The 27,104-nt window shown below is 43.0% G+C and overlaps 1 protein-coding gene and 2 non-coding genes across 5 annotated transcripts in view; all 3 read left to right on the top strand.

The window, feature by feature from the left end:
- Positions 1-27,104, top strand: part of CKAP5 (cytoskeleton associated protein 5) — an 88,191-nt gene that overhangs the window by 57,043 nt on the left and 4,044 nt on the right. For all 3 annotated transcript variants that reach the window (XM_036762593.1, XM_036762594.1, XM_036762595.1), the window contains exons 25-41: positions 1,821-1,949; positions 5,898-6,092; positions 6,463-6,598; positions 12,948-13,036; positions 15,305-15,430; positions 16,260-16,409; positions 18,991-19,194; positions 19,377-19,512; positions 19,929-20,122; positions 21,014-21,186; positions 22,263-22,436; positions 22,686-22,806; positions 23,321-23,500; positions 23,910-24,097; positions 25,182-25,257; positions 26,667-26,855; positions 26,953-27,090. In XM_036762593.1, the coding sequence (XP_036618488.1) occupies positions 1,821-1,949; positions 5,898-6,092; positions 6,463-6,598; positions 12,948-13,036; positions 15,305-15,430; positions 16,260-16,409; positions 18,991-19,194; positions 19,377-19,512; positions 19,929-20,122; positions 21,014-21,186; positions 22,263-22,436; positions 22,686-22,806; positions 23,321-23,500; positions 23,910-24,097; positions 25,182-25,257; positions 26,667-26,855; positions 26,953-27,090 (2,598 nt within the window). The remainder of the gene's footprint in view (positions 1-1,820; positions 1,950-5,897; positions 6,093-6,462; positions 6,599-12,947; positions 13,037-15,304; positions 15,431-16,259; positions 16,410-18,990; positions 19,195-19,376; positions 19,513-19,928; positions 20,123-21,013; positions 21,187-22,262; positions 22,437-22,685; positions 22,807-23,320; positions 23,501-23,909; positions 24,098-25,181; positions 25,258-26,666; positions 26,856-26,952; positions 27,091-27,104) is intronic.
- Positions 19,610-19,718, top strand: LOC118855588. The gene has a single exon (XR_005010763.1). It is a non-coding gene; the product is annotated as a small nucleolar RNA SNORD67 (small nucleolar RNA).
- On the top strand, positions 22,854-22,963 carry LOC118855587. The gene has a single exon (XR_005010762.1). It is a non-coding gene; the product is annotated as a small nucleolar RNA SNORD67 (small nucleolar RNA).

Genomic DNA, 27,104 nt, shown 5'->3' with positions numbered 1-27,104 from the left:
TGTGGTCATCACCCAAGATTGCATCCTGAGGTCACATCACTAGCTACCTCTTGGAATATTTGAACTAGAGGTTTTGTAAGTGTCTCAAACTCGGCATGTCCAAAACTGAACCCGAGATCTTTCCCCAAAAACCTTCCCTCTTCTAGTCTTCCCTTTTTCTGTTGTGGGGACCACAACCCTCCTGATCATCCAGACTTAAAACCTCAATGTGACCTGTGACTCCTCCTGTATCTCATTTGTTGCCAGGTCTTATCTTTGACTCCTCTACAGCCTCTCCCATATGATCAGCCCCCTTCTCTACACTCACTCAGTCACCAGCTACGTGAAGCCCCTCCTCACCTTTTGTCTGTATCACTGCAGTGGCCTTCTCACTGGGCTCCCTTTGCTCCGGGCTCCCTGTTTTTGTCCATCCTGCCGTCAGGTGCCAAGGTCCCCTGTAACGCTTCAGCTCAGGGAACATCAGTGCCTCCCCCTTTCCTCCGAGCTCACACAAAGTTCTCTGTTTGGCATTTAGAGCCCTTCACAAACTGGCCTCTCCCAGCCTTCCCAGTCTTTTTGCAGTTTCATCCCCTCCATATGCATCCTGTGATCCAACTACACTGCCAGCTTGCTTGTAGTTCCTCAAATGCTGCATTTCTGTTTTCATGCCTTGGCACTGGCCATCTGTTCCATCCCTGGAATGCTCTTGGCTTCCTTCAAGATTCATCTAAAGTCCACCTTTTGCAGGAGGCCTTATCTTCCCCCATTCTTGACTTGTAATCAGTCTAGTATTTATTAGGCACCTCTTCTCCTTTGCAGGCTTTGTGCAGAGGACAGGCACAGAGAGGGAAATAATCGCTTTCACACTGCCTTCTTTTTGCTCCATCTATGTTTTCCCCTATGAGAATGTGATCTTTTTGAAGGCAGGGATTGTCACCTTTCTTTGGTGCCTCATACGTAGTAAGTAGTAACAAGTGCTAAGTGACTGGCCCTCTGACTTGCTACAGATTTACTGTATGGGATTGGGCTGCTTCATATTTTCCTCCTCCATGAAATGGTAGAAGCTGAGTGCTCATTTGGCTAGGGTGCCCTGGAATATCTCACACACACACACACACACACACACACACTGCACCCCACCACACCGCACCCCACCCCCCAGGAGCTGTAAATTTGGTGGGGATAGAAAGCTTTTACATAGGTGGTCAATCAGAAAGAAATGATTGCTGAGTTATTTATTTAGTACATCATTGTCTACCATGGGACTACACCAAGTTCTTAACAGTCACGTCACTGAAACAGATTCTCTGGGAGTGTAATCCCTTAATGAGGTCAGGCTGAAAATGGTCTGATGATACAGACAGTATCTTCCTTTACATCTGCAGTATCACAGTTGGAAAGCATGTGTTAGTTGTAATCCCTCTTTGAAGTTTTGTTTTGCTTAAATGTTTCTCTTCATAATGAGAGGGTTTATTGGTAGTGTTAGGGTGATGGGTATTATTAAGAAGTTACAGCATTCTTAAAAAAATCTAAAATTTTTCAAAGTGTGGGGGAAAGACTGAGGCCCTGCTGACTCCTTTGACCCCTCCTGGAATCTGGTTTCCTTCAAAGGTCTGTTCAAGTGCTACTTTCTTCTGTCTCCTATTAATGACCCCTTGAACAGTGCTTCCTTCTACTTCATATTATCTTGTATTGATTCGTTTGTATCCTCCAGGAGAAGGAAAGTCCCTTAACTCTAGAGGCTCTGATTCTTTTGTCTTTGCAAGAGAACAGATTCTTTACCCTGTCCTCCCATCGTTCCTATGGATTGTGAATCCTTGTAAATTTTTGTCTTTCTACAGAACAATGTTCGAGCTGCTGCTCTAGCCACTGTGAATGCCTGGGCAGAGCAGACTGGCATGAAGGAGTGGCTAGAGGGAGAGGATCTCTCTGAGGAGCTTAAAAAGGAAAATCCTTTCCTGAGGCAGGAGGTTAGTATTGTCCTTAGCCAGCCTTTGTCTTAAGAGAGAGGTGATATGGACCTACACACTTGACTAGAGAGACAGCAGTGTGCTCACTTAATGAAAAAGGGAAGGCTCAATTTTAAAAGACTGCTGTACCTGGATATATGCAGAGTTTCTAGAGGAGTAGGCTTCCATAGTGGCTTTTGAGTTAGAACCCTACCTTTCATGAGCTCCTAGGTGAAAGAAGTATAGCTCTAAAATAACGCAAAGATGAATTCTTTGTCATGGGTAAAGATAAATTGTCATAAATTAATAAGTTCTCATAGTCCTGGTTAAAAGTAGCCTTTCTGCTGCTAAACCACATAAGTACTTAGGACATTTTAAAGCCAGCTACTTCTTGGGATGTAAAGAAGAGAAAAAAGGACCATCTGTCTTTTTAGAAAGTGTTTTTTAACAGCTGCCAAAGGGTAAAGTTCAAAGAACCAAGACACTTTTGTTAATGTGACTGTACTGTTAATGTGTAATGTTACAACTTTGTATTTAATTTTATTTAAATATGACACATTTCTTGAGTTTATGGGCAACAAACACATAGTTCTCACTCTCCCCTTATGTTAAGAAGTGTGGTTTGAATAGGCTGCTTAAAAGGTACAGGCCTGTTTACAGTGACAAAGAGAAACAACAAGGGCTAAAAGGCAGGCACCAAATGATATTATAAAAAGTGGACAGTAATTTACTGGTTCTGAAGTGGAAGTCATTTTAGAGTCCACTTTTATGCGGTCAGATAATGGACTGGCAGTGTCAAAGTAAATACTTTAATAGAAGGGATATCTTTATCATCACTGTGCAGTTACAGCAGCTCTATCTAGATCAATTTAAACAAGATATAATCTACTCCAAAAAATGGGAAATGGACAAAAATTAAGCTGTTGACTCTCAGCATTTCGCAGCATTTAACCAATGCAAAACAGTCACCACAGGAGGTATCAAAAGAATACAGACCACCTCAAAAAGCAGACATTTCGTTTCCTTGCCAAATGGGAAGAGAGACCCACAGCTTAGCATAAAAGCTCAAAGACAGAATGTTACATGACCTGACGGTGGGAGACACCCATCATCATTGCCTCATACATAGAACAACTAAATGGTTGGAGGAAAAAGTAAGCCAGCAGAAAGCTTGGCACAGGATCAGCCAGGCTAGATCATTCCCTTGGCATTAGCTGATGAAACTGGAAGAAAAGAAACAGACAGGAAGTGGAACCATTTGACCAGCATTTTTATAGGGATCTGTTTTCATTGGTGACAATAATAAAACCACCCAGTTTTGAGTCCACCACCTTATTACCTCATCGTACTATACTAGAAAGTCAATCAGCAAGCATTTATTACTGCCCACTGATCCAGGCACTGTGCTGGGTTCTGGAGGCAAAGACAAATAATTAAATTGTCTTATCCCTCGAGCTTACAGTCCAGCCAGGCGGAACAAAACATGTATAAGTATGTGCAGAATATATTATAGGTGATTTGGGGTGGGGGAGAACACTAATAGCTGAGCAAATCCAGAATGACTTTATGTCTGAGTTTCAAAGGGAATAAGTGATTATATGAGGTAGAGGTGAGGAACGAGAACATTCTAGTGATAGAAGTTGGCCAGTGCAAAGTCACGGAGATAGCAGGTGGGCGTGCCATGCATGAAGAACAGCAATGCACATAGCAAAGTTTGGAAGGATTGTCTTCATATCCAATAATATAGAGTAAATTAATGCTGGAGGGGGTTTCTCCTACCCCCAGCCCTTTCTCATGGGATGTATTTGAGTTTTTCTAGAAGGCATAATAAAGTGAATTGTCCCTGTGGCATAGTAATCACTTAAACTAAGCATTTGACTTATATAAAATATCTTCCATAATTTTCAGTCATTCTTACTTTATTTCAAAACCATTTGCAAAAGCCAAACATAGAATGTTTTCAGAATAGTTAACTTGACATTTGTTGAATTTGTGCTAAGAGTTTAATCATAAAACAGTAGTTTCCAAGGAATTAAAAATTATTTTCACACAGAGGGAAATGGAAAAGTGCATGGTAGGTGGGAGTAGGCTGCAACATATAACAAATAAAGATCTTGGAAGAAGAACTGGAGTAAAGAATACAGTCAGGGAAATATCTGAGTGAAACAGATGGTCTGGTCATGTGGTGAGAGTAAAGGATAGCTCGCGGACAGCCTGAGTGAACATTCCACTGATATCCCCAAAGTGTCAGATGAACTCAAAGGAGGTGTCCAGCGCTTGGATGGATCTCCATGGTAAACTTGTGGGATAGTGTGGAAGAATGTTGCCTAGCAGGATGGATGGGTTACATCTTGTATCCTTGGAAGAAATTCCAAATCGATGTTCACACAGATCCCTTTTAGCATGCTGGGATATGTATGACAGTATGCTAGGGTCATCTTAGTGGTGCTTAAGGTTTACCATGAAAAGTCAGTATCACTACCACCTTCCTCTTGTCTCTTCCCACCCTCTACTTCCCAAAGGAGAGGAATCTTTTCCTAACCGAGTGGGAGTAATACCTGTTGGAGGCCACAAAAAGGAAGATGCAGTTGGACAAACAAATGGATGTTTGTGTTATTTCAAGCAAAAGAAGATTACACAAGCACATAAAATTTGGCCCAAAAAGGGAGACCTAGAAGACATAAGCAGCTGCCAACCCATTTCCTGCTTTTTTTCTCTTAGCCAAATGAGAAGGCATTCCTTGAGTATTTCCTCGATGAAAATGTGAGAAGAGATCATTGCATCGTAGTCCTAGAGTTACAAGGGCCTTAGCAGTTATATGATTCAGCCTGCTCACCTCACAGACAGGAAAACTGACACCTAAGTCAAGTGACTTACCAAAAATCAAGTAGATGATCGAGCCAGGACTTGAACCCAGCTCTTCTGCCCACAGCTCCAACACTCCTTTACACCACAATCTGAAAAAGTGATTGCTTTTAGGGTTGCACAAATTTCTGAGCATTGTAGACAATGTAGGATCCTAATTTTTTTAATCATTTTTATTATTATAAATGTAGCCTCAAAGGCTCTCCTCAAACAAGACATCTCCCACAAATTACCTGACTGTCACATTCAACAGTGAACATAATTTTGTTCCATGATCTACTAAGTACTGGCATCGAGCAAGATGTAAACAAGACGGGATCCCTGAGAGCAGGACTAGTTTTTTGTCTCTATGTAACCCCTGGACTCAGCAAAGGGTTTTACAGCTAGTAGACACTTTTTCATACGCACACGCACACATGTGTATGTGTGTGAAGATATCCTAAACAAAAGAAAGATTCCTTGTTGATGATTAAGCCCTCTCCTAAATGCCTGTTAGCACATAAGATTGTACAAAACATGACAAGCCTGGAAACACGCTAGCAGGAGGCTTTGATCTCTTGGATGGCTATGGATTTTGATCACAATCCATGTAACAAAACACTGTGAAAATGGCACATTACTCAAACTGTGACATTGTAACAAGGTGAACCATGATCCTTCAGTGCATGTCGTGGATGGGCACTGTCAGTAGACGGAGCCGAGCCGAGAAGCAAATAGGAAGGGATTGGGCTGGATGTCATTTGAGGAATTGCATAATTCATGATTTTGAGCTACGATGCTTGTGACTATGAATTAAGAAACGCCATGAAGCAAAAGAAATAATGGTAATAGTCGGCATGTGTCTGTATTGCACTCTCAAGTTTTTTCTTATAACAATAAATGGATGGCCTAAGTACTGCTTGGTCCTCTATAAAGGAGTTATGGAAATAACCCAGCAAGAGTCTAGTAGGGTGAGAGAGTGTGATGGGGCTGCAGTGAGCATTGGTGGAGGGACTATACACACAAGGAAGATCTTAAATCCATCAGGTTGTTACATGCAGGAACTTGTTAAGCCCCGTGCTAGACTCCTCGGGTGCTCGGCTGACCTCTGTTTCCTTTTGACAGCTTCTGGGTTGGCTGGCCGAAAAGCTTCCTGCTCTCCGCTCCACTCCCACAGACCTCATCCTGTGTGTCCCTCATTTGTACTCATGCTTGGAGGATCGGAATGGGGACGTACGGAAGAAGGCCCAAGATGCCTTGCCATTCTTCATGATGCATCTGGGCTATGAGAAGATGGCCAAGGCCACTGGGAAACTCAAGGTAGACCTTTAGGAAAATTTAGAGGGTGAGGCACACTATTCTCTTGTCTCTTCTGAGTCAAGGCTTAAACTACTTGTGAGAGGAGAAACCTCCCATTTGGCAGTGTAGAGTCTTTCAAAAAAAGAAATCCTTTTCTAATTTCAATGTCCTCCCAGAAATTGTCATCCTTCCAGTACAGTAACTGAGAATGATTGTATGTGGTTACTTCCCTCACTGTGTGCTGCCTTTCTGCCTTCTGTGCTTTAAAACTGGGAGCTGTCCTAGTGTCCCCAAGCAGTTAAAGTCATTTGGTTGAGAACACATCTGCTAACAAGTGTATATTAGGCATTTCATGTATGGTGACTCTGATTTATGGGTTCTCTCTCCCTAGCCAACTTCCAAGGACCAGGTACTGGCCATGCTAGAGAAAGCCAAAGTCAACATGCCAGCCAAACCTGCTGCCCCTTCGAAAACATCCTCCAAACCTGCAGGAGGGGCAGGTCCAGCCAAATTCCAACCTGTGTCAGGTAAATGTCTCTCATGAGGATAAGATATACAGGAAAGGATGGGTCCTTGCCAGGAGGCCAGCCAAGATTCTGTACCAAAGCTGCACAGAACCTTTGCTCTCCAAGCTCAAGGACTAAGGCAGTTTGCGAGAGGTTATCTGGTCTGATTTTGGTCTCCACAGTGTCCCTTGAATATACCCCTTTCTCTCCACTCAGCCATCATTAAAGTGCTTAGTTCAGGTCCTTATCACCTCTTGCCTGGACTATTGTAACAGCCCCTCATTTGTCTCCTTGCCTTAGATCTCTCCTTACAGCTTCTAAAATGCAGGTCTGGCCAAAGCTCTCCATCCCCTCCAGCACCCCACTAAAAAAAAAACAAAACTCAAGGGATTCTCTAGAATTAAACATAAATCCCCTGTTTGAAATTTAAAATTCTTTACAGCCTAGTGTCATCATGCCTTCCCAGACTGTTCTCCGTCCCTCCCCCAGCACTCTCTATGGCCTAGTCAGACTGGCTTTCCCATGTCTGGGCTGCTCTCTTTCCTCACTGACATCACTTAGAAGCCCTGGTTTTCTCCCAGGTGCAGCTCAGGCCTTACCTCCTGGAGGTCCTTCCTGGTGCCTCTCTCTCCCGTTCCCCATTATCTTGGATTTGTTTTGCATACATTTTGTCCATACCTACCTATGTGCATTTTGCCTCCTGTTAGAATTTAAGCTTCTTGAGAACAGAGACTGTTCTCAGTTTTGACTTTGTGCTATTCAGATAATAGCACAATGTCTGACATGACAGGCACATATCAGGTACTTAATAAATGTACCAAGCACCACTGCATGTAGTACAGTCCCGGAATTTTTAAACCTACAGCCACCCCCCAGTATATTGGCATAGAAAGTTAGGCCAGGAGGAGACCTAAGGGCCCATCTTGCCCAGACCTGCGCGTGTTACATAAGAGAGAGAGAAGCTGTGGCCTGGCGTGGTGTGGCATGGTGTGGTGGTAGCTTGCCCCATTCCACACACCTTTTCCATCCAAGCCCAGGACTTTCCAGGTCCTCCTGCATTGTCTCGACACAGGCCTTGTTGACCAGTCATCCGTGGGAGGGTTTCCTTCTTTTGCTCCACTTTGGGAGCTACAGGGCACAGGGTACAGCCTAGTTTAGTAAGCTGGCTTATGGACTTTGGATTGTGGGCTGCAAGAACATGGCTCTCACCAGAAGTTTGCAGTCTTACTGGGATTGAGCTGAATATCAGAGTATCTCTGGGTACAGGTAACCTTAAATTGCACTAGTTTTATCAGGGTCGTGAAGGTGGTACCATCACTATTTCTTGTCTGTAGAACCAAGAGTCATAGTGATCAGGGAGCTGATAAAACTGCCTCTTAACCATCAGTTTTCTTATCATGTTGATATATTTAAGCTCCTCTTTTCCTCTTTAGTAAAATGATAACATTTCTAGTTTGTACCTTTTTTTTAAGTGAAATTGCCTGTGTGGTGGCAGTGTAGGAGGGATACATGGGAGCCAGCTCTACCCAGATCTATCTATGAAATGCTGTTCTCTTGCCCAGGAGTCCTATAGCTTGAACTTCTGCTGCCATCTCAAGCCCTTCATGCATTACCTCCTGTGGCACCCCCCAGGGTAGGAGCTTCCCCCCAGTTCATTTCCTGTCCCAGGCACTGCCTCAGGCCTACATCCAAGTCTTTTATAGTCTCCTGTCTCCCAGACCCCCATCTTCAAGCCAGAGGTATCCGTCTGGCTCTCCAACCCAGCCGCCAGCCTAAGGTGAAGGAAGTCTTTGGCTCTACCCTCCCCACACTTGTAAGGACCCATGTGGCTTAGCTTTGATTGGAGCAGTGTACACTCCCTTTGTCTCTCCTGCCTGACTCAGAACCTGAGCAGAGGAAGATCCCTCCTTTCCTCTACTCTTATGTTCCTCCTACTTCTCCCACTCCTCACCAAAGCTGCTTTTTCTTCTCCGTTACCCAGCTGGCAGCCATTGCTGCTCACCCTGGAACCTCTGTCACCAGGTCTATCCCTTTGAATTAAAGAAATGGTTAGTATCATGTAGTTATAGCTCAAAGGGACATTGGTGTTTATCTGGTCCAATCCTCTCATTTTGCAAATGGGGAAACTGAGGCCCGTATGTCCTCTGATTCAAAATCCAGCCTTCTTTCCTTTGTGCCATGCTGGAAATTTTTGACATGGCAGAGAATCAAAAAAGGTATAAATATTCTTTAGGTGTGCGAGATGAAGCACCAGTGTCTGGGGTGCCAGATCTACCTAAGGTTAAATTATACAACCCAGTATCAGAATATGACAAAATCAAAAGATGAACAATAAACAAATCACTCCCCTCAGCTACTTGTACATTGAAATTAGCTAAATGGGATGTAGCGTTTGCTTTTTAAGTGAGTGTGGAATGCCCCTCAAACTGGTCACATGCTAGGTTGTAGAGAAATAATACACCAATTCTATGAGGAGGCTTTTCAGACGATGTGGTATAATTAGAAACAAATGAGTAAAAGTTTTAATTGAAACTGCCTGGAAACTGAAAAACTCTTAAATAGCAATTGGTCTTATAAGAAAAAGATAATATTTAGAGGCCAGTTGACAACAGTGATTTTTACATAGTGAAATCTTTGAGGCGCTGACAAAATGGTCTTAGAGGCAAATTTCTACTGCTAAGTGTCGATGTTGAAAAGAAAGTATTTCGTTGAGCAAGCATGTATTAAGCACTAACGTGATTGGCACTCTACTAGGCAAAAATAAAACCATCCCCACCCACATGGACAGACCGTTTATTTTATTGATGGAAAGAATAAATATTCATACAAATGAAGATAAAAAGAGAGTAATTTCCAGGAGGAGTTGTGAGCAATGTGACAGGAGTTCCAGAGACATGGTGAAAGGGTAAAGCAGGTGGCCTAGGACATGGAATACCGACGGGGGTCTGGGAAGGGAGCTGTGGCCTCGGCAGCCGCCAGCTCAGAATCACAGGCATTCTTAGTGGAGTACTGAGCAGCAGGGTTCAATATCCTTCAGTGTGGCATGTGATGAGAGAGGTGGAAGTAGAACCCATGCAGAGGGGGTGTAAAAGGTAGCAGCCAGACACATGCCCCCTCCCTGGTTGGTGATGAAGGCAGGGACCAGGCTGGTTCTAGAGGAGCCAAGCATGTTTGAGGTCCTGCGCCTCAGCCAGGAGGTCAGGTTTGCCCAAGGCGGACTCCATTGCTGAGGAGACTCTTTCACCTAAAGATAGCAGAAGAGGAATCAAATGATAGTGCAGAAGGTTGGGGTTTTGGTGGTGTTGTTTTAAAAGATTGTTCTACTAATTTCTGTTCTTAACTTTTTAGAAAATGAAAGAAAATTAAATTGATAAATAAAACCAGGATCTAGTTCTTTGAAAGTACCATAAAATTGACCAATCATTAGCAAATTTAATCACAAAAGGAGAGAGAGCACAATTATAAATGGAAAAGGTGAGATTGTAGCAAACACACGAAAAAGTAAGAATGTCATGAACAGGGAACACTAGACATTAGATGCCAGAAATAATAGAAGATGATTTCTTAGAGTAAAAAAGTTATTTATAAAGACACAAATTACCTGAATTTATCTAGTAGGACCTTAGTAAAAACAGGCCATGCTCAAATAAAACAGATCAGAAATTATTCTTCTACTCTGCCCTCCATCCCTTCCCCCTGTGCATGTGTGCGCATGCACCAGACATACTCACTGGTGAATTTTTTCAGACCTTCCAAAAACAAAATGACTTTTATTTATAAATGCAACAAAAGGTAGAACACTGGCCAGTACTTTCCTAAGAAAAATGTAATGGTTATTCTTAAAATATGACAAACATAACTCTAAAAAAGGTCATATGCTCATTTTTTAATAATGAATATGGATAGAAAATTATAATATAAAATTTTACATTATAAAACTTTGTTCATAGCAAGATGACTTCAAAATGTAGAAGCTGTATATAATAGTTGTAGTTTCATATATAATCCTATTTTTCTGTTCTACTTTGTGTATAGAAGTGTTCATTTTATATTGTGTTTAAGGTCAGAGTAAGGGGGAAAATTTTTAAAAAAGAAAGAAAAATGATGGTTCGTGACTAAGAGGAGATATAGTCCACTATATCAGACATGTAGCATATCAGAGACAGCTTAACAACCTAGTAGAGAAAGCATAAATAAAAGAAACTGAAAAACCCAGATGAAGAGGAAACATTTGATAAAAATGTAATATTTATTCATGTTTGAAAAAACACTAAAAGGAATAGAAATAGAGGGATTTTTCTCTATACAGTAAAAAGCAATCTGAAGATAAGAACCAGCATAGTGTACAATAAAGAGGCATTAGAAACAGTTTCACTAAAAAAATCAAAACAAGGATGTGGACTTTGACTGGCAGAAGACAGTGGAACATGAGTAGGATTTGGAGTTAGGATCTTGGCCTCGTTTTGAAACCCAGCTCTGCCACTTACATCCAGTGTGACCTTGGATGAATAATTACTTAAACCTTCAGATTCTTCCACTACAAAACAAGTGTTAGACTTGATCTTTCCACCTCTAAATCTGTGAGCCTTTGACCACCTCTCCTTGGCATCATGTTGGAAATTGCAGCAAGTCCAATGAGAGGAAAAAGAAATCAGATTATTTCGAATTGAAGCAGTCAAAATTAGGTCTTTTCCAGTTCCAAGTCTTTATAGGTAATTTGATAGTATATCTGGAAAACATCTTTCTCACAAAATTGAGACATTATTATTAGCAAGATCATAGTATATAAGATTAATCCACAAATTATTTGTACTTTTTAGTAATGGTAAAGATAAAGAAGATGTAAAGAACCTCACTTGCCAAAAAAAAATCAAATACTTGGTAATCAGCCTTTTTCTAGATATAAACATAACCTGTATGAGAAAGACAGCAAAACTGTAATGACTGAAATAAAGCCTAAATAATTTGAGTGACAGAGGCCATGACTAGGGCTTATTAGTGTAATTAAAATGAAGATAAAGAATACGCAAAGGATTTCTTCATACAGTGGGGAAATCTAATGAAATTTATATGGAAAAACAGTGGCAAGAACATTAAGGGTTATATTGGGGGAAAGCTGATAAAGGTAGCCCTGCACTTTCAGACTTAAAATTGGAATGTAGTTATCAAATCTACCTGGTTCTGGACCCAAAAAGTGGAGAAATAGAATAGTGGGCTCTAACAGACCTGAGATTGCCAGTGGAAATATATACAAAATATGAGTAATGAATAAGTGTATGAGAAATTAAAACTAGGGAAAGAGTTTGTTATTTACATCACACCATATACTCAAATGACAGCTTTGAATGTGACCCACCAGATCTCTCAGTGAATTCCAACAGTCTGATGAGACTTTAAAAAAGAAAGAAAGAAAATAGAAGAATATGTTTATTTCAGTTGTAGGGAAGAGATTACTTTTGGTGGGGAAAGGGCCAAGATAGATGCCTGGTTACACTAAAATAATTTCTGTTCGTTGAAAAGCAGTATGGTATGATCAAAATTACAAGAAAACGGAAAATTTTCTGGCAAATATGACAGGTAAAAATGATACTGAAAATACGTAAGAAACTGTAAAGGAATTGTAAAGCCTTCCCTGATGAATAATGGTCAGAAGATATAAACATTTTGCAAAAGAAGAAATACATGTTTATGATCAATTGGAAAAACATTCACCCTAATGCTCAGGGATAGACTTTAAACTGCCCCCTCACACCAATGAGACAGGCAAAAACAATGAAGAAGCAGTGCATCTCAGTGTAGACAGTCATGAGGGAACAATTGTACATTTGTGACTGACAATCACAAATTGATAGGATCTTTTGGAAAGCAAACTGGCATTTTGCTATGGCAGTTACAAAAATAATTTATGCTTTGATCCAAAGATTCAGTTGTTGGGAATGGACCTTGAGTCTTAGCCAAAAGGGAAAAAAAAGCTCTCTGTGCTGAGATTTTAAGCATTATTTGTAATTGCAAAAACCTCAAAGTAGCCTAAACATCCAACAGTAGAGGAACAGTTAAATTGTAGTGTATAATGGAATGCACTAACATAATTAAAATCAGAAGGGATAAGGAATAGAAAGAAATTTGGGAAAGACTTTTGTGAACTAATGCAAAGTAAATAAAGCAGATTGAGGACAACAGAGCAAAGTGGGTGGGAACGGTTGGACCAAGTATTGGAGGGATTGAAGGGATGGTGCCGAAAAATTCATTTGTCATGTCAATGCAGAGAGTTTTAAAGTAAATTTGGTTGCTGGTACTGATCGCTAACCACAAGTTTGTAGTCATTTTTGGAAAATAGCTTGAAATAGCTTCTATTTCTTCCCTGTCAAAGCACCTGTGGAGGATTCCATGTCCAGCTCTGCGGAGTCCAAGCCTGACTCTAAAAAAGCCAGAGGTGGAGGAGTTTCCTCAAAAGCCAAGGTAAGAGAATTCTTTACTTAATCTGGAATGATGTTTACCCATCTGATTTCAGGGCAAATAGAAGTTGAGGTTAGCAGGGTTTTTTATAAATGTATGAAGCACCATTATTTTCATTACTCTTTGTGTCCTACAGGTAGTGTATTTGTGAAGGTCTTCCCTAGGAGATTTTTTAAAACTAAAGCTGCCGGAGGCTGCCTTTGAGGGCAAACCTTGTTTTCTAGATATGCTGTTACTGATCCCACTTCTTTTAAAAAGCTCTGTAGTAATAAGGAGACCTACTTTTTCCGAACACAGGGTCATCCCACCCCTGTCTTTCTTCTACCCTTCCATTCCCCCATTAAAAAAGAAAAACAAAAGAGTAGCAATAGAGTTTCCAACTCAAAAATAAGGGAGAAAAAGAGAGAAAAGAGGGTCATTGAAACGTGTTTTTAAATGCACGGAAAAATCATACAAGCAAGAGAGCTTTGGAAGGTTTTTTTTTTTAAGTTAACCTTTTTATTTTTTATTATTTTGTTCAGTATTTTTTTTTTTGGCAAGGCAATTGGGATTAAGTGACTTGCCCGGGGTAACAGAGCTAGTAAGTGTCAAGTGTCGGAGGTCAGATTTGAACTCAGGTCGTCAGAGCTCTATCCACTGTGCCACCTAGTTGCCCTTTACCTTCGAAAGTTACGTGTTAATTTTATGATGTATTTAAATGGAAAAACAAGCTGTATTTGATAGACTTATGTTTTAATGTGCAATCCTCTTTTTCTGGTATGCTGTCTCTATGGAAATGCACATTTTATTTGGCATTAAGTTAAAAATGAACAAAGACATATAAGCTGCACAATAAAAGGGAAAAAGAGTTCAGTAGTGATGATAGGGGATTGCAGATCCCAAACCATGTGATTATACAAAAAAGAAAGGGGGAGAGAGGGATAAGTACATCGTTAAAAGCTGTAGCTAATGGGGAAAAGAGCCCTAGGAGTGAAGTTGGCTTTCAGCAAACTCATTACACCCCCTAGGAACTGAGAGTCCTCTTCCATCTCTCTTCTCTTCCTTTGCCATGTTCATAATATAGTGGGTCTGCCTAATAGCAATTCCTTGAATTAAGCTGTGAGGATGAGGTCCTTTTCCATTCTCCCTCCCCTCTCATCCAGATCTCTTATTTGTGGGCAAAGAGGGATTTTTTATTTTTCTCTGTGCCTTACAAATGGGCCCAGGCCGGTTTTTACCACGTAACAGGTGTTTTGGCTAGAAAGTATTTGGGCTAGGGAAAAAAGCCATCTGAGCTACTTAAGGGTAATGTTTATTGTATTCTTCTTGCACATAAAATCAGAGTCTGCTTGAACTTACATTAAACACTCCATACGTTCCTCTTAGCCAGTACAAACATTTTGAAACTTGCATTCCATTAAGCAGCTACTTAGTGATTTTCAGTGTACTTCACATGAATAGGTGGGAAGGCAGCGAGGTGGAGCACTGACCTGAAGTCAGGAAGACCTGAGTTCAAGTTTGGCCTCAGACGCTTGCCAGTTGTGTGACCCTGGCCATGTCACATAATCTCTGTCTGCCTCAAGTTTCCTCATCTTTAAAATGGGGGTAATAATGGCCCCCACCTCGCAATCTGGTTGTGAGGATCAAATGAAGTAGTAATTGTAAAGCACTCAGCACGTATGAGGTGCCACGTAACTGTCATTGTGGTGGTTGTCATCTTCAGTCTGTGACAGGAGCTACAAAGGGCTTATGACTCAGTTGTTCCATACTGAAGGAGAGAGTAAAGCTTTTTGGCCTAAGAAATAGGAGATGTAGCCCTCTTTTCTGAGTTCTTTCAGCACAAATACCTGGAAATAATGTTGAAGACTTCACGTAGCTCGTTACTTCAGTTTGCCTGAACAGATCTATCTTTTGGCTCACTGTAGCTGTCTAATGGTAATGACGGCTTTTCTGACTGCAGTAGTAGCCTGAGCAAGGAATGGACAGGACCACAAACACGGCTGTGCTTCTCATGGGGGCCACTCGGGCAGCTGTGCTGGAGGGACTTGGTTTGGTTGTTAGCAGAACACGCACACAGAGGATGTGGGATGTTACCTGTGAGATTCTGGAGTCGTTTGTTTCTCTTCGGTGCGGAATAAGGCTCCAGATTGCCAACTTGGGTCGGTGTGGCAGAACCTGCACTTTGCTTGGCCAGCCCATTCCTTCCTGAGGAGAGCCCTGTTTTGCTGTGTTGCTGATCATTTGCATTTCCATGTTTTCCTTTGCTCATGATTCTCTGCACCGTGTTTCCAGGGTGTACAGGGAAAGAAGATGCCGAGTAAAGCTAGCATAAAGGAGGAGGACGATAAGTCTGGTCCTATTTTCATTGTTGTACCAAATGGAAAGGAGCAAAGGATGAAAGATGAAAAGGCACTAAAGGTAAGCCCCAAGTATACTCCAGATACTGCTGTGTCTTGTGGGGCCTGTCTCAGAAATAAATCTTAACTATTACAAGAGCTAATATAAAGCTCTTTAGAAAAGCCCTAATTCCTAAGATCTATCATGTATCTTTTGTTTCAGCAGAGAACTCTTCCTTGAGCCTCTTAGAGATGTGCTCTATAACACAGGGAAGATTCCTTGTTGGCACAAAGTGCTGGATTTCATCCTCAGTCCCTTTTTAACTCTCATGATTATCGGGCTTAACTTGTAGACTGCACATGTAGCTGGTCCAGCTTTTGTCTGAACACCAGTAGTTGAGGCTTGACTAGGATCCTTCCCCACATCTGCATCTGTAGGTTCTTCCAAGTTCATTCAGCAAACATTTCATAAATCCATAGTATGCGACAGGCCTAGGTACTGGAGGTAAAGAGGCAAAAGCAAGACTGACACTACCCCTGAGCTTACGTTCTACTGGGGGCTCGGGGGATGCAATATGTGGTCAGACAACTGAATTCAAGGTTATTTTGAGGACCAAGAAAACCCTTAAAAACATTGCATTGGGGAAGACTTCATGGGGGGGGGGGTGACCCTTGCCCTGAGCCGTGAAGGAAGGGAGATAAAACTGCTTAGGCAAAATTGAGGTAAATGCATGTCATGCTTCTTTCCTTATTTAACTGTAAATTCATCTTATGAATACAGATCCTGCTCTGGGGCTCTGACTACCCAGGATGCAATAACAGGAGCGGGGCTTCTTTCTGTAATCCCTGTGCACAAACATTGGGTTCTCAGCTCCGCCGTTCCCCTGGTGCTTATCTGTGACCCCTTGCAGGTGCTGAAATGGAATTTCACCACTCCCCGAGATGAGTACATTGAGCAGTTAAAGATGCAGATGTCCAGCTGCGTGGCCAGATGGTTACAAGATGAGATGTTTCACTCAGACTTTCAGCATCACAACAAAGCCTTGGCTGTTATGGTTGATGTAAGTTTGGAGGAGAGTGTGAATACCTGTGCTTGTTTGATGGCAAGGCCGTTTAAGAGTCGAGATGGAGGGAAGAAGTTTTTATTCTCAGCTGAGACTTGGGGCTTCTATTTGATCAGCTCTACCATGAAAAATAAACATGGAAACAGCAACATGAAATAAGAAAACCCATCCAATCCCAGAAGAATTGTCACCCATTTTCAAATGCTGTAGCTTCCCATAGCACTGGTGAGGGTGCCTTCAACGTATTGCTTCCATCTCTGCCTCCGCTCATCTTCAGCCACATGTCTCTACGATACTCCCTACTCTTGTTTCTGGGTGTTCTCACCTGTTTGAACATCTACCCCATCTCTCTTCTCCACCTGCGTTTGCTCATCTTGTTTTTTTTTTTTTAATAAAGTCTGCCCATCCAGAGCCATATTCCTGTGTCAGGTCTCAGCTCACAAAAGTCTCGGTGACACCTGGGGGTCCCATGTGCTTCCTTGAATCAGTATCCCCATCTCCTCCCCAAGCTCCGACCTGTGCTTTCTAGATATGCCTCACCCATATTCACTTGTGAAGTTGAAGCATTGTAACATGTTAGGTAGAAATCTGACCTCTGATTACAGAAGAGCTGAGTTTAAGTCCCACTTCTGACGCTTATTGGCTTGGTGACCCTGGGCAAGTCATTTAACCTCTCAATGACCCAGACAGACATATTTATTCCTGTCATCATTGGGTGTACTCCATCCAAAGGCCAGCAGCCTTTCATTCTGCTTTAATTTAAGCCATAGTCTACAAATTCAAAACTCTTTCTCAAATACTCTTTTTACCAGCTGTTCACTTGCGTAACTGCACTTCTTGTGTGAATTCCTTGCTTTCTGAGGACAACAGTGATGAAAATGCCACCCGTTCCCCTAAGGTCTTGAGGTTCTTGCCCAGGACACTCCTCAGTCCTTACAGTAGTTTATAGATTCTTTCAACACTATCACTTGTGTCAGTATGAATTGCCTAGGTAGTCACCTTCCCAAAACACTCTTTTCATCGTGTCATTCCTCTGTTAAAGGACCTCCATTGGTTTTCATTTTCCAAGTCCAAACAGCTCTGTCCACTTGGCATTCAAGATGGTCCATGACATGGTCCCTGGACAAGGATCTCACCTCAGCTAAGTTAATGTTCACATACAGTCTACAAACTGACTTTCAGCCCCTCATGCCTTGTGATCTTTGCCACTCTTCTGCCTCCATCACTCTAGAAATATGAGGGGGCAAAATGTAGGTCATTTTAGATCTTTGTTTTATGTATTCCTATAACAAAACCAGCAACAATCACTAAATACGGTATCCGTGGCGATGAGTCTCTCTGTATGTAACTGCATTGCTCTTTGGAGAACAGATTGGATCATACCCAGAATCCTCTCTGGCATGGTAAAACTTTCAAGGCCCGGTACTCTGTTGGCATAGCCTTTGAGAACCCACGGTCTCATTCGTGCCATAATGAAACAGAGGGATAGGACCTTTTCAGAGGAATGGAGTATTATAATGATATGTAGAAGAAGGGAGACGTGGTAGAGCTGTGAGCTGATCCAACCGTTCTGGAGAGCAATTTGGACCCTTTGACCCAGCAATACCACTTCTCGGGCTGTGTCCCAAAGAGATCATAAAAATGGGAAAAGGGCCCACATAGACAAAAATATTTATAGCAGCTCTTTTTGTGGTTGCCAGGAACCAGAAATTGAGGGATGCCCATCAATTGGGGAATGGCTGAACAAGTTGTGGTATATGAATGTAATAGAATACTATTGCACCTGGAAAGACTTATATGAACTAATGCTGAGTGAAGTGGGCAGAGCCAGGAGAACATTGTACACAGCAACAGCCACAGTGTGCAATGACTGATTTTGATAGACTTAGCCCTTCTCAGCAATGCAATTCCAAAGGACTCATGATGGAAAATGCCATCTCCATCCAGAAAAAGAACTATGGAGTCTAAATGCAGAGCAAAGCAGACTATTTTCTGTTTTGTTTTGTTTCTCTTTCCCATGGTTTCTCCCATTCGTTGTAATTCTTCTATGCAACATGACTAATACAAAAGTGTGTTTAATAGGAATGTATGTGTAGAGACTGTAGCAGATTGCAGGCCGTCTTGGGGAGGGAGGGGGAGGAAATTTAAAACTTATGGAAGTGAATGTTGAAAACTAAAAATAAATAAATTGATTAAAAAAATAAAAGAACAGAAACATGAAGAGTTGGTGTATTGGGATCTGTCCTGGTGATGGCATTAGGAAATCCTTGGATTTGAATCCTAGTTCTGATACTTTCTAGTAAAAGTAGCAGGATTTCAGGGGGTCTTAGAGAATATAGGGCAAAGGCATTCTTTGTTGTCTGTTGATTTGTTAGATTCTGTTTTCTGAAAAAGCCATGGTCTTCTAATATATTTTATTTATTTTGTTTACTTGAGGATTTGTTTTTGTTGATAGTTATATTACAAATCAAGTGCCCATAGTTTGCAGTATTCGGCTATGGTACGATTAAGTAGGTAGCTGTTCAATGGAAATGTGTCTTTTATCCAATTGGAGTTGTGCTTTTTTCTTGTCTTCAAGCACTTGGAGAGTGAAAAGGAAGGTGTTATTAGTTGCCTGGATCTTATCCTGAAGTGGCTTACCCTGAGGTTCTTTGATACCAACACGAGCGTCCTCATGAAAGCTCTGGAATACCTGAAATTACTCTTTACTCTGCTGAGTGATGAAGAGTATCACCTGACTGAGAACGAGGCTTCTTCCTTCATCCCCTATCTCATCCTCAAGGTAGTGTGGCATTCCTTCTCTGAAAAAATGAGCCATTTTCCAGTAGGATTATTCTTATCTCTCCTCTACTCTTAGGTTGGTTACACAGGGACGCTCCTTTTTTTCCTTTAAGAACAGAATCTATATATAGAGAAAGAGACATAAAAAGTACTTTGGTTTACTGGATTTTTCTTGTTAATCAGGTTGGGGAGCCAAAAGATGTTATCCGCAAAGATGTTCGTGCCATCCTAAACCGGATGTGCCTTGTCTACCCAGCCAGCAAAATGTTCCCTTTTATCATGGAAGGAACCAAGTCCAAGAATTCCAAGCAGCGAGCAGGTATAGCAACTACAGAATAACTACTGAACTACTGTGTAGCTGATCCTAATGAAGGTTCACACGGCCAGGTCACACACCTTTTAACTTAGACCGGGAGATTGTGGATGAGTTGCATTTCCCTGGACCCATGGTATCAGGAGATGCAGGAACTACTCAGTAAACACCCTGGTGACCAAACCAAGTGCCCAGGGGCCAGCTGCCCCGCAGCCTTCCTACCTGAAATCTCACATTTCACAGAGATGTTACTTCTGTAGAGGAGAGGCTGCCAGGGCTGGAATAGTTTGGGGTTTCAGCATGTCCAGTGGGAGAATCTGTCAAGCAAAGCCAGGTCACTCTACCAAGTGTCTCTTGGTCATATCTTGTGTTAGTCCAGCTTTTCTGGATGATTTGTTGGGTTTTCTCTTTGTTTTCCTTAGAATGCCTGGAGGAGCTAGGTTGTCTGGTTGAATCTTACGGCATGAACGTTTGCCAGCCAACCCCAGGAAAGGCCTTAAAAGAGATGGCTATCCACATTGGCGATCGAGATAACACTGTTCGCAATGCTGCCCTCAACACCATTGTAACAGTCTACAATGTGCATGGGGATCAGGTGTTCAAACTCATTGGAAATGTGAGTGACCTTTTTTCTTGGAGAGAATACCTTCATTGTCAGGCTGGTGTGGGTGGGTGGTCCCCATACAGCATGGGGTTTATCTCAGACCTTCAGGTTTCATAGATAACCCCCTGAAGGAATTTAGTAGACGGACCAGCCTTATAGCAGACCTAAAACTATGAATTAGAATTAGAGGACGTTTGAGAGTCTCCTTCTGGCCACTTACTTGGAGCAGTTCACTAACATTACTGGGCCTTACTTCCACATAACAGAATCAGTAGATCACTTTATATCAGTCATTGTTAGGCTTTGCAGAGTACTTTAACATGTATTATTGAGCAGCCCTTGGGGCAGATTGAATGGGTGGAGATTTAAAAATACTGAAAATGAGACAAAAAGGAAGAGGCAGGTGATTAGTGGGGAAGAATAATCATGCTGGCAAGGATACTGAGCTTCCCGTAATACCTATTTAATACGCATTTGCACCTTTCATTGGTGGATCCTCACAGATGTTGCTTCTCCTTTATTGTTATTCTGCTAGTAATGTGTTCTTAAAGATACTTCTGCTTTCTGTGCATTAACACAGTTAAGAGTTTTTACCAATATATACAGCCAGTTCTTGCTGGACATAAGTGGACAATTCTGCAGACCTCCCCCTCTCCTCACAGGGCTGCCCCTCTGCTGCCTTCTGCTGGGAGCCAGAGTCCAGGCCAGCACGGGCGCAAAGAGGAATTTGCATAATGTGAATTTATATAAAGTGAGAGCTGTCTATATACAAATGTGGGTGTTATATCTGTTTCCTCATATTTTTGATCTATAGTCTTTGAAATCTAGTAGGGAGAACACATCAGTATTCTAAACTCACAGAGTGTAAAGATGCTTTGAATTCAGCTTTGATTTGTCACACAGCTTTCTGAAAAGGACATGAGCATGCTCGAGGAGAGGATTAAGCGGTCCGCAAAGAGGCCGGCGGCTGCCCCGATAAAACAGGTGGAAGAGAGACCTCAGAGAACTCAGAACTTGAACTCCAATGCCAACATGTTACGCAAGGGGCCGGCTGAGGACATGTCCTCCAGACTCAAGTATGTACCAGGAAGTGACCGTCTGAGGACTTCTTTGTGGTCTCTGCCCTTATGCTCAGAGCTTGTCCTGTAATAGGATCTTGAGTTCTTGTAACCATTGTCTTGCATGACAGAGTGTCTGGGCAAATATTATGTAACAATGTTTGATCCTCCCGTCTTCATTGTCTTTGTCTTTGTCTCAAAACCTTTTCTAAATGGTATTGTGCCTTCTTTCACTGCTTCTCCGTGGACAGAATTATGTATCGCACTTACAGGATGTAAGTACTGCCTGCTAACTCCTGTTAGCAGGGCTCTTATATCTTTGTAACTTCTGACTTGGATTCATCCCCTCTGCAGGGTGACTGGCTTAGAGTTTATTAGCAGGGTGGAGGGGGGTGTCCATAAGTATGGACAGGGTCGAGTCCCCTGTAGCCTGACCACTAATAAATGTGGCAGTTCAGCGCTAGGAGCCTCAGATCCTTAGCCCATCTTCCTCCTATGAATTGTTAACACTTGATAATAGTTAGATCAGAACACACAGGGGGTGCGCTGCTGGGGGTCATGCCACAAGCATCGTGCTGACTCCTCTGAATTCCTGAAGTGCTGACATCCGTAGTTTATAGGAACTGGCATCCGCTCCTTGAAAAGAAGTAACTCTACCTCTGGGAGCTATGTCCTGAGCACTGCCTGAACTGATCCTCATAACAAAGATACCCTTGGTACGAGTGAATTTGGTGTTGGACATGGGCGGGAGAGCCATCTCTTTGACCTTTCATGCTTTAGTCACAAAGAGGTGGGCTCTGAGCCATTTTGTGGTGCCGTATGTGGATAGAGACCCAGGCTTGGTTCTTCTCCAGGTAAAGTTGCATTACTCTTTGAGCATAAATTAACTAGTAGCTCCTCCTCCAGAATATCTATGAGTCAGAGCAGTTAACAGCTAAGAGCCCTGATCAAGGACTCAAGCCAATCAGGGGGTTTGAGTGAAACCAGAAGTTCAACATTTGCTTGGAAGCTTTTTGGCCCCTGGTGGGCCTGCTCGTACCCCTTGATGAGGACATCCTACAGTCATGCAGTAAACTCCTTTTTGCTCCCCTTAGCCAAGCTCGAAGCTTAAGTGGGCACTCCGAGGCAGCCCATACAGTACCCCGCGAATTCCAGCTGGACCTAGATGAAATAGAAAATGATAACGGTACCGTCCGATGTGAGATGCCGGCCCTGGTCCAGCACAAACTGGACGACATTTTTGAGCCAGTCCTTATCCCTGAACCCAAGTGAGTCCAAACTCTTCTCTCCAGAAAATCCTGTTTTCAAATGCCCTCGGTGGGGTAGGCGTGGGAGCTAGGCAACGACAGACAGACATAAGCTGGTTAGAGATGATTTGACCTGCATGGTAATATTCCTGTTAGTAAGGCTTGGGCCTAACAGAAAGTGACATTTTCCAGTTTAGCATTGGTGCCTGGCTTAGACCATTTGACTTAACTTACCCCCTCCCCCCCCCCCCTTTCCCTACTGCCACCTAGGATTCGGGCTGTTTCTCCCCATTTTGATGACATGCACAGTAATACAGCATCCACAATCAACTTCATTATCTCCCAAGTTGCCAGTGGTGACATCAACACCAGTGTCCAGGCCCTAACCCAGGTAAGAGGAGGCGATTTTGTGTTTGAATTAGAGCTCTAGCCACTGACCGCGAGAGTGATGAGTTGCACATTAGTGTGGCCGCAGCATCAGGTGATGTGGGCTACACTCAGTATTAATCTGATGAGAAACCAAGTGCACAGGGGCCATCTGACTCGCGGTCCTTCCTTGCTCTGTAAGGGACAGTGCTAACATTACGCAACTTTTTGTGTGGGGATAGCAGAGATATTTAAGTGAAAATTTCAGAAGATCTTTGCATTTTGTTACTTTGGATCCTATAACAATATTGTTTGCATAGAACTTGGTGTTTTAAAAGATAAATAAATAGAGAATCCTAGATTTGGCTAATGGAGAAAACCCAGAAGATGCCCATTGTCATGTGCCTACCTTGGCTGATTTTTGCATTAAACCTGGGCCTGCAGGAGGTACCATCAGTGCCAAGTAGTCTGTTCAGAGTTTCAGCGTTTGTCTTAGGAGAACATAGTTGGAACAACACATCTTGGGATTTTGTCTTTAGATTGATGAGGTCCTGAGACAGGAAGACAAATCAGAAGCCATGTCTGGCCACATCGACCAGTTCCTGATTGCTACCTTCATGCAGCTAAGACTAATCTACAACACGCATATGGCAGACGAGAAACTTGATAAGGATGAGATCATCAAGTTATACAGCTGTATCATTGGAAACATGATTTCAGTAAGGCTTAAACCCCCAGGGGAAGTGCTCTGTCCTCTCTCATTTCTTCCATTCTGTTTGTCAGTGCACAAAGGTCCTCGCCATGTATCCCGTGGGATTTGGGAGAACTTGCAACATCTAGAGCTGCACCTCATGCGCTGGTTGCCACAGGACACAGTGTGCCATAATTCTGGTTATTGGGAAGTAAAATGAGCTGCCCAAGAAGTGTTTGGAGTAGCTGTACCTAATGCCCTTTAGGTGCCCAGGAGTGCTGTGCTCACGGGGATATGCCCAGGCAGTATAATATTCATATAATGCTGTTTGTCAGATAGTTGATGTTTCTTCATGCTTTGATCAGTTTCTGTCTCCTTTTCCTTCTCTCCATTACTGGAGATGGAAGTCTGAATGTTCCTCCTATTGTGAATGCTAGCTTTTTCAGATGGAAAACCTTGCCCGAGAAGCCTCCACTGGTGTCCTGAAGGACCTGATGCATGGGCTCATTACCTTAATGCTGGACTCTCGGATTGAAGATCTCGAGGAAGGACAACAAGTCTTCCGTTCTGTCAACCTCTTGGTAGTGAAGGTGCTAGAGAAATCAGACCAGACCAATATCCTAAGGTACGACTCGCATCTCAGTGTTTAACCTGAAACGGGTTCTTTCCCAGAACACCTAGCCCTAGGAGAGAAGCCTTTGCATGGAAAGGATGCTGGGGTTGCTTAGGTTTGCCTAACAAGTTGGACTGTCCTCTTTTCGCTGACAGAAGTAATGAGTCATTAATAATTACCTATCACTTCTGCTAACTGCTAATCAGAGCTCAGTTAGTTATCTCATAGAAGCTCAGCTACTTTGGAAGGGGACAGTGGGCTTCATTGAAAGCATTTTCATTCATGCTTCTTGTGTGGTAGGGACAGGTAGTGGTAAGTCTCAGAATGACCTTACTCCACTCCTGCCCTTGTACCAAGGCATGTTGGTTGAGCCAAATCTTTGATGAATGAAACAACACTTATTAAGCCCTTACTCTGTGTCAAGCACAGAAAGTCCCTGCTCTCCAGGAGCTCTTGCACTACTGGGAGGAGACAGTACATAAAAACAGTCATTGGCAGGGCCAGGAGGTTCTTAGGGTAGAGCATTGGGTCAATGGCAAGGCCTAAGGGTCTGGAGATGACAGTGCTGCCAGAATGCAGGGTAGATGGTAAGATCTAGAGTTCTTAGAAGTCAGTGGGAGGGTATGCACTATGGCCCACTGGTCCTCCGTGCATCTCATCAGATTCTGATCTGTGATTAGTTGAGTAGTCCAGAGGAGGGTGAGGGTAAAAGGGCAGAGGGCATCCCTGGGAGGGTTGCTCTTCCCTTCTCCTGGAATCATCCTGGATCTGTTCTCGGCCAGCCTTGAGTCTGGGAAGAGGGTGAGGGGAAAACAAGGAGAAGCCGTTGGCTCTGAGAAGCCTTCCTGCAAACCAAGTAGAGATGGGTATGACAGTAAGAATCCACTGGCCTTTATTCTCTTAAAGTATATATGGCATGCTAAGTAGTGAGCTCAGCAGGCTTATCGTTTTCTAGATTGGTAGAGAGTGCCCGGCAAGACGCGGAGCAGCTCTCAGCAGCCTCGGCCTTGAGATGTCATAGCGTCTCATTTGATATTCAGGTTGATTGGTTGATGGGCTTTTTGTTTTTAAATGCTGCTTCTCATCTTCTCCCTAGTGCCCTGCTTGTTCTGCTCCAGGACAGCCTTCTAGCAACAGCCGGTTCTCCCAAGTTCTCTGAGCTTGTCATGAAGGTGAAGTGTAAATTCAGACAGGAGGTGGGAGGAGGGAGGAAGAAGGGAGCAAGCATTCACATAGCTCCTACCTACACAGTGCCAGGCACGGTGATCCTCACAACAACCCTGGGAGATAGATGCTTTTATGATTCCTATTTCACAGTTGGAGAAATTGAGGGAGATAGAGGTTCAGTGATTTGCCCAGGGTCACACATCTAGGATTTCTGAGGCTAGATTTGAACTGTAATATCCACCGATAAGCCGTGCCATTAATAATTCATTCTCTAAGTCTGACAGCAGTCAGAGTTCTGTGGCTTTTCTTTCCTTTTTGAAGAACATTTGCTCACTTTCACTCTTACTGTGCCCTTCCCACGCTTCCTGACTTTTCGGTCACCATTGACAAAAGCAGCTCAGCCGTCAGCCCTGTAGATTTTCAGTGTCCCAGGGTCCAGACTTGTAAGTGCAGTTACTGGAGGCAGTCTCTAAGAAGTAAGGTCAAGCTCAGCCGGTGCTCATTGTCTCCTGTATCTTCCCCATCCTAATTCAGGCATCTTCAGGCCTGCTTCCTGACTGCTCTGCCCACCAAGACTTCTCTTGTAACAGAAATTTTTTTAAACCAAAAGCACATCAGCCAAACCATCCATCATATTGACTGGGTCTAACAGCATGTATGATATGTCATGCCCTTGTCCCCTAGCTCCCCAAATGGAGGGCGTGTCCATTTCTACTCTCCTCCCAAGCCAAGCCTGGACATTATAATGACGTGGTGCCAAGTTTGAAGAAGGAGCCGCTTCTCGGTGCTTTCCTCCTTTCCTTCACATTGGTAGAGTTTGTCTGTAGCCTTGAGTTTGAATGTCTGTATCAAATATTTGACGTGATTCCTTACCTAAAGGAGATGCTTCTGTTAGCAAGAAACCCTCTGGATCCTCTTCTGGAACAGGTCCATAGTGTCGAGTTCTAACATAATAGACCCTTCAGGCTAAATGTTCCCTTGAGCATCTCTACATCTGGGCCTGTTTTCTAGTCCTAGGGGTTTTGAGAAGCCCTCATGTTAAGTGTGTGTGGCCTTATGACCTCATCAGCTGGAACCAGACACGAGGCATGTCATAACCAGCCAAATTGCAGGGACCCAAAGTGATCCATGGGTCTCAGAGCAGAGAGCTGTGTTTGTCCTAACTAGCCTCTATGAACCTCAGTTTCCTTATCCATCAAGTGATCCCTGCACTCACTGTAGGACGTGTGAGGAAAGGGTTTGTAAATGGGAAGCACCCTGACTAGCACTTGGCGGGGAGGCAAGGCACAGTTGTACCCCCTGGCCTTGAAAGGAGAAGTGCCAGGAATCAGCATCTTTCACCACACCTCACCATGGGCAGCTGGTTTTTGGTTTTTTAGTTTTGTTGGTTTGTTTTTCCCTTTGTTTCCAACAGTGTCTCTGGAGAATGGTTCGACTGCTCCCTGATACCATCAATAGCATTAATCTGGACAGAATTCTCCTGGATATCCACATCTTCATGAAAGTCTTCCCCAAGGAGAAACTGAAGCAATGTAAAAGTGAATTCCCCATTCGGACCCTGAAAACTCTGCTGCACACGCTCTGCAAGCTAAAGGGGCCCAAGGTGAGCAAAAGAGGTAACTAGCGTGCCTGCCGGTCAGCCCAGGAAACAGCATGGGAATGTCATCACTGCTAGTGGGACCCATTCTTTTCTCTCCCAGATCCTGGACCACCTCACCATGATTGACAACAAAAATGAGTCTGAACTGGAAGCTCATCTGTGCAGGATGATGAAACACAGTCTGGACCAAATGGGAAGCAAGTCTGACAAGGAAACAGAAAAGGGGGCGTCTCGGATAGTGAGTGACGGTTG

This window comes from Trichosurus vulpecula, chromosome 6, assembly GCF_011100635.1.
Source record: "Trichosurus vulpecula isolate mTriVul1 chromosome 6, mTriVul1.pri, whole genome shotgun sequence".
Classification (NCBI taxonomy): Eukaryota; Metazoa; Chordata; class Mammalia; order Diprotodontia; family Phalangeridae; genus Trichosurus; species Trichosurus vulpecula.
The sequence above is the reverse complement of the archived record's forward strand: the minus strand, read 5'-3'. Positions and strand labels throughout refer to the sequence as shown.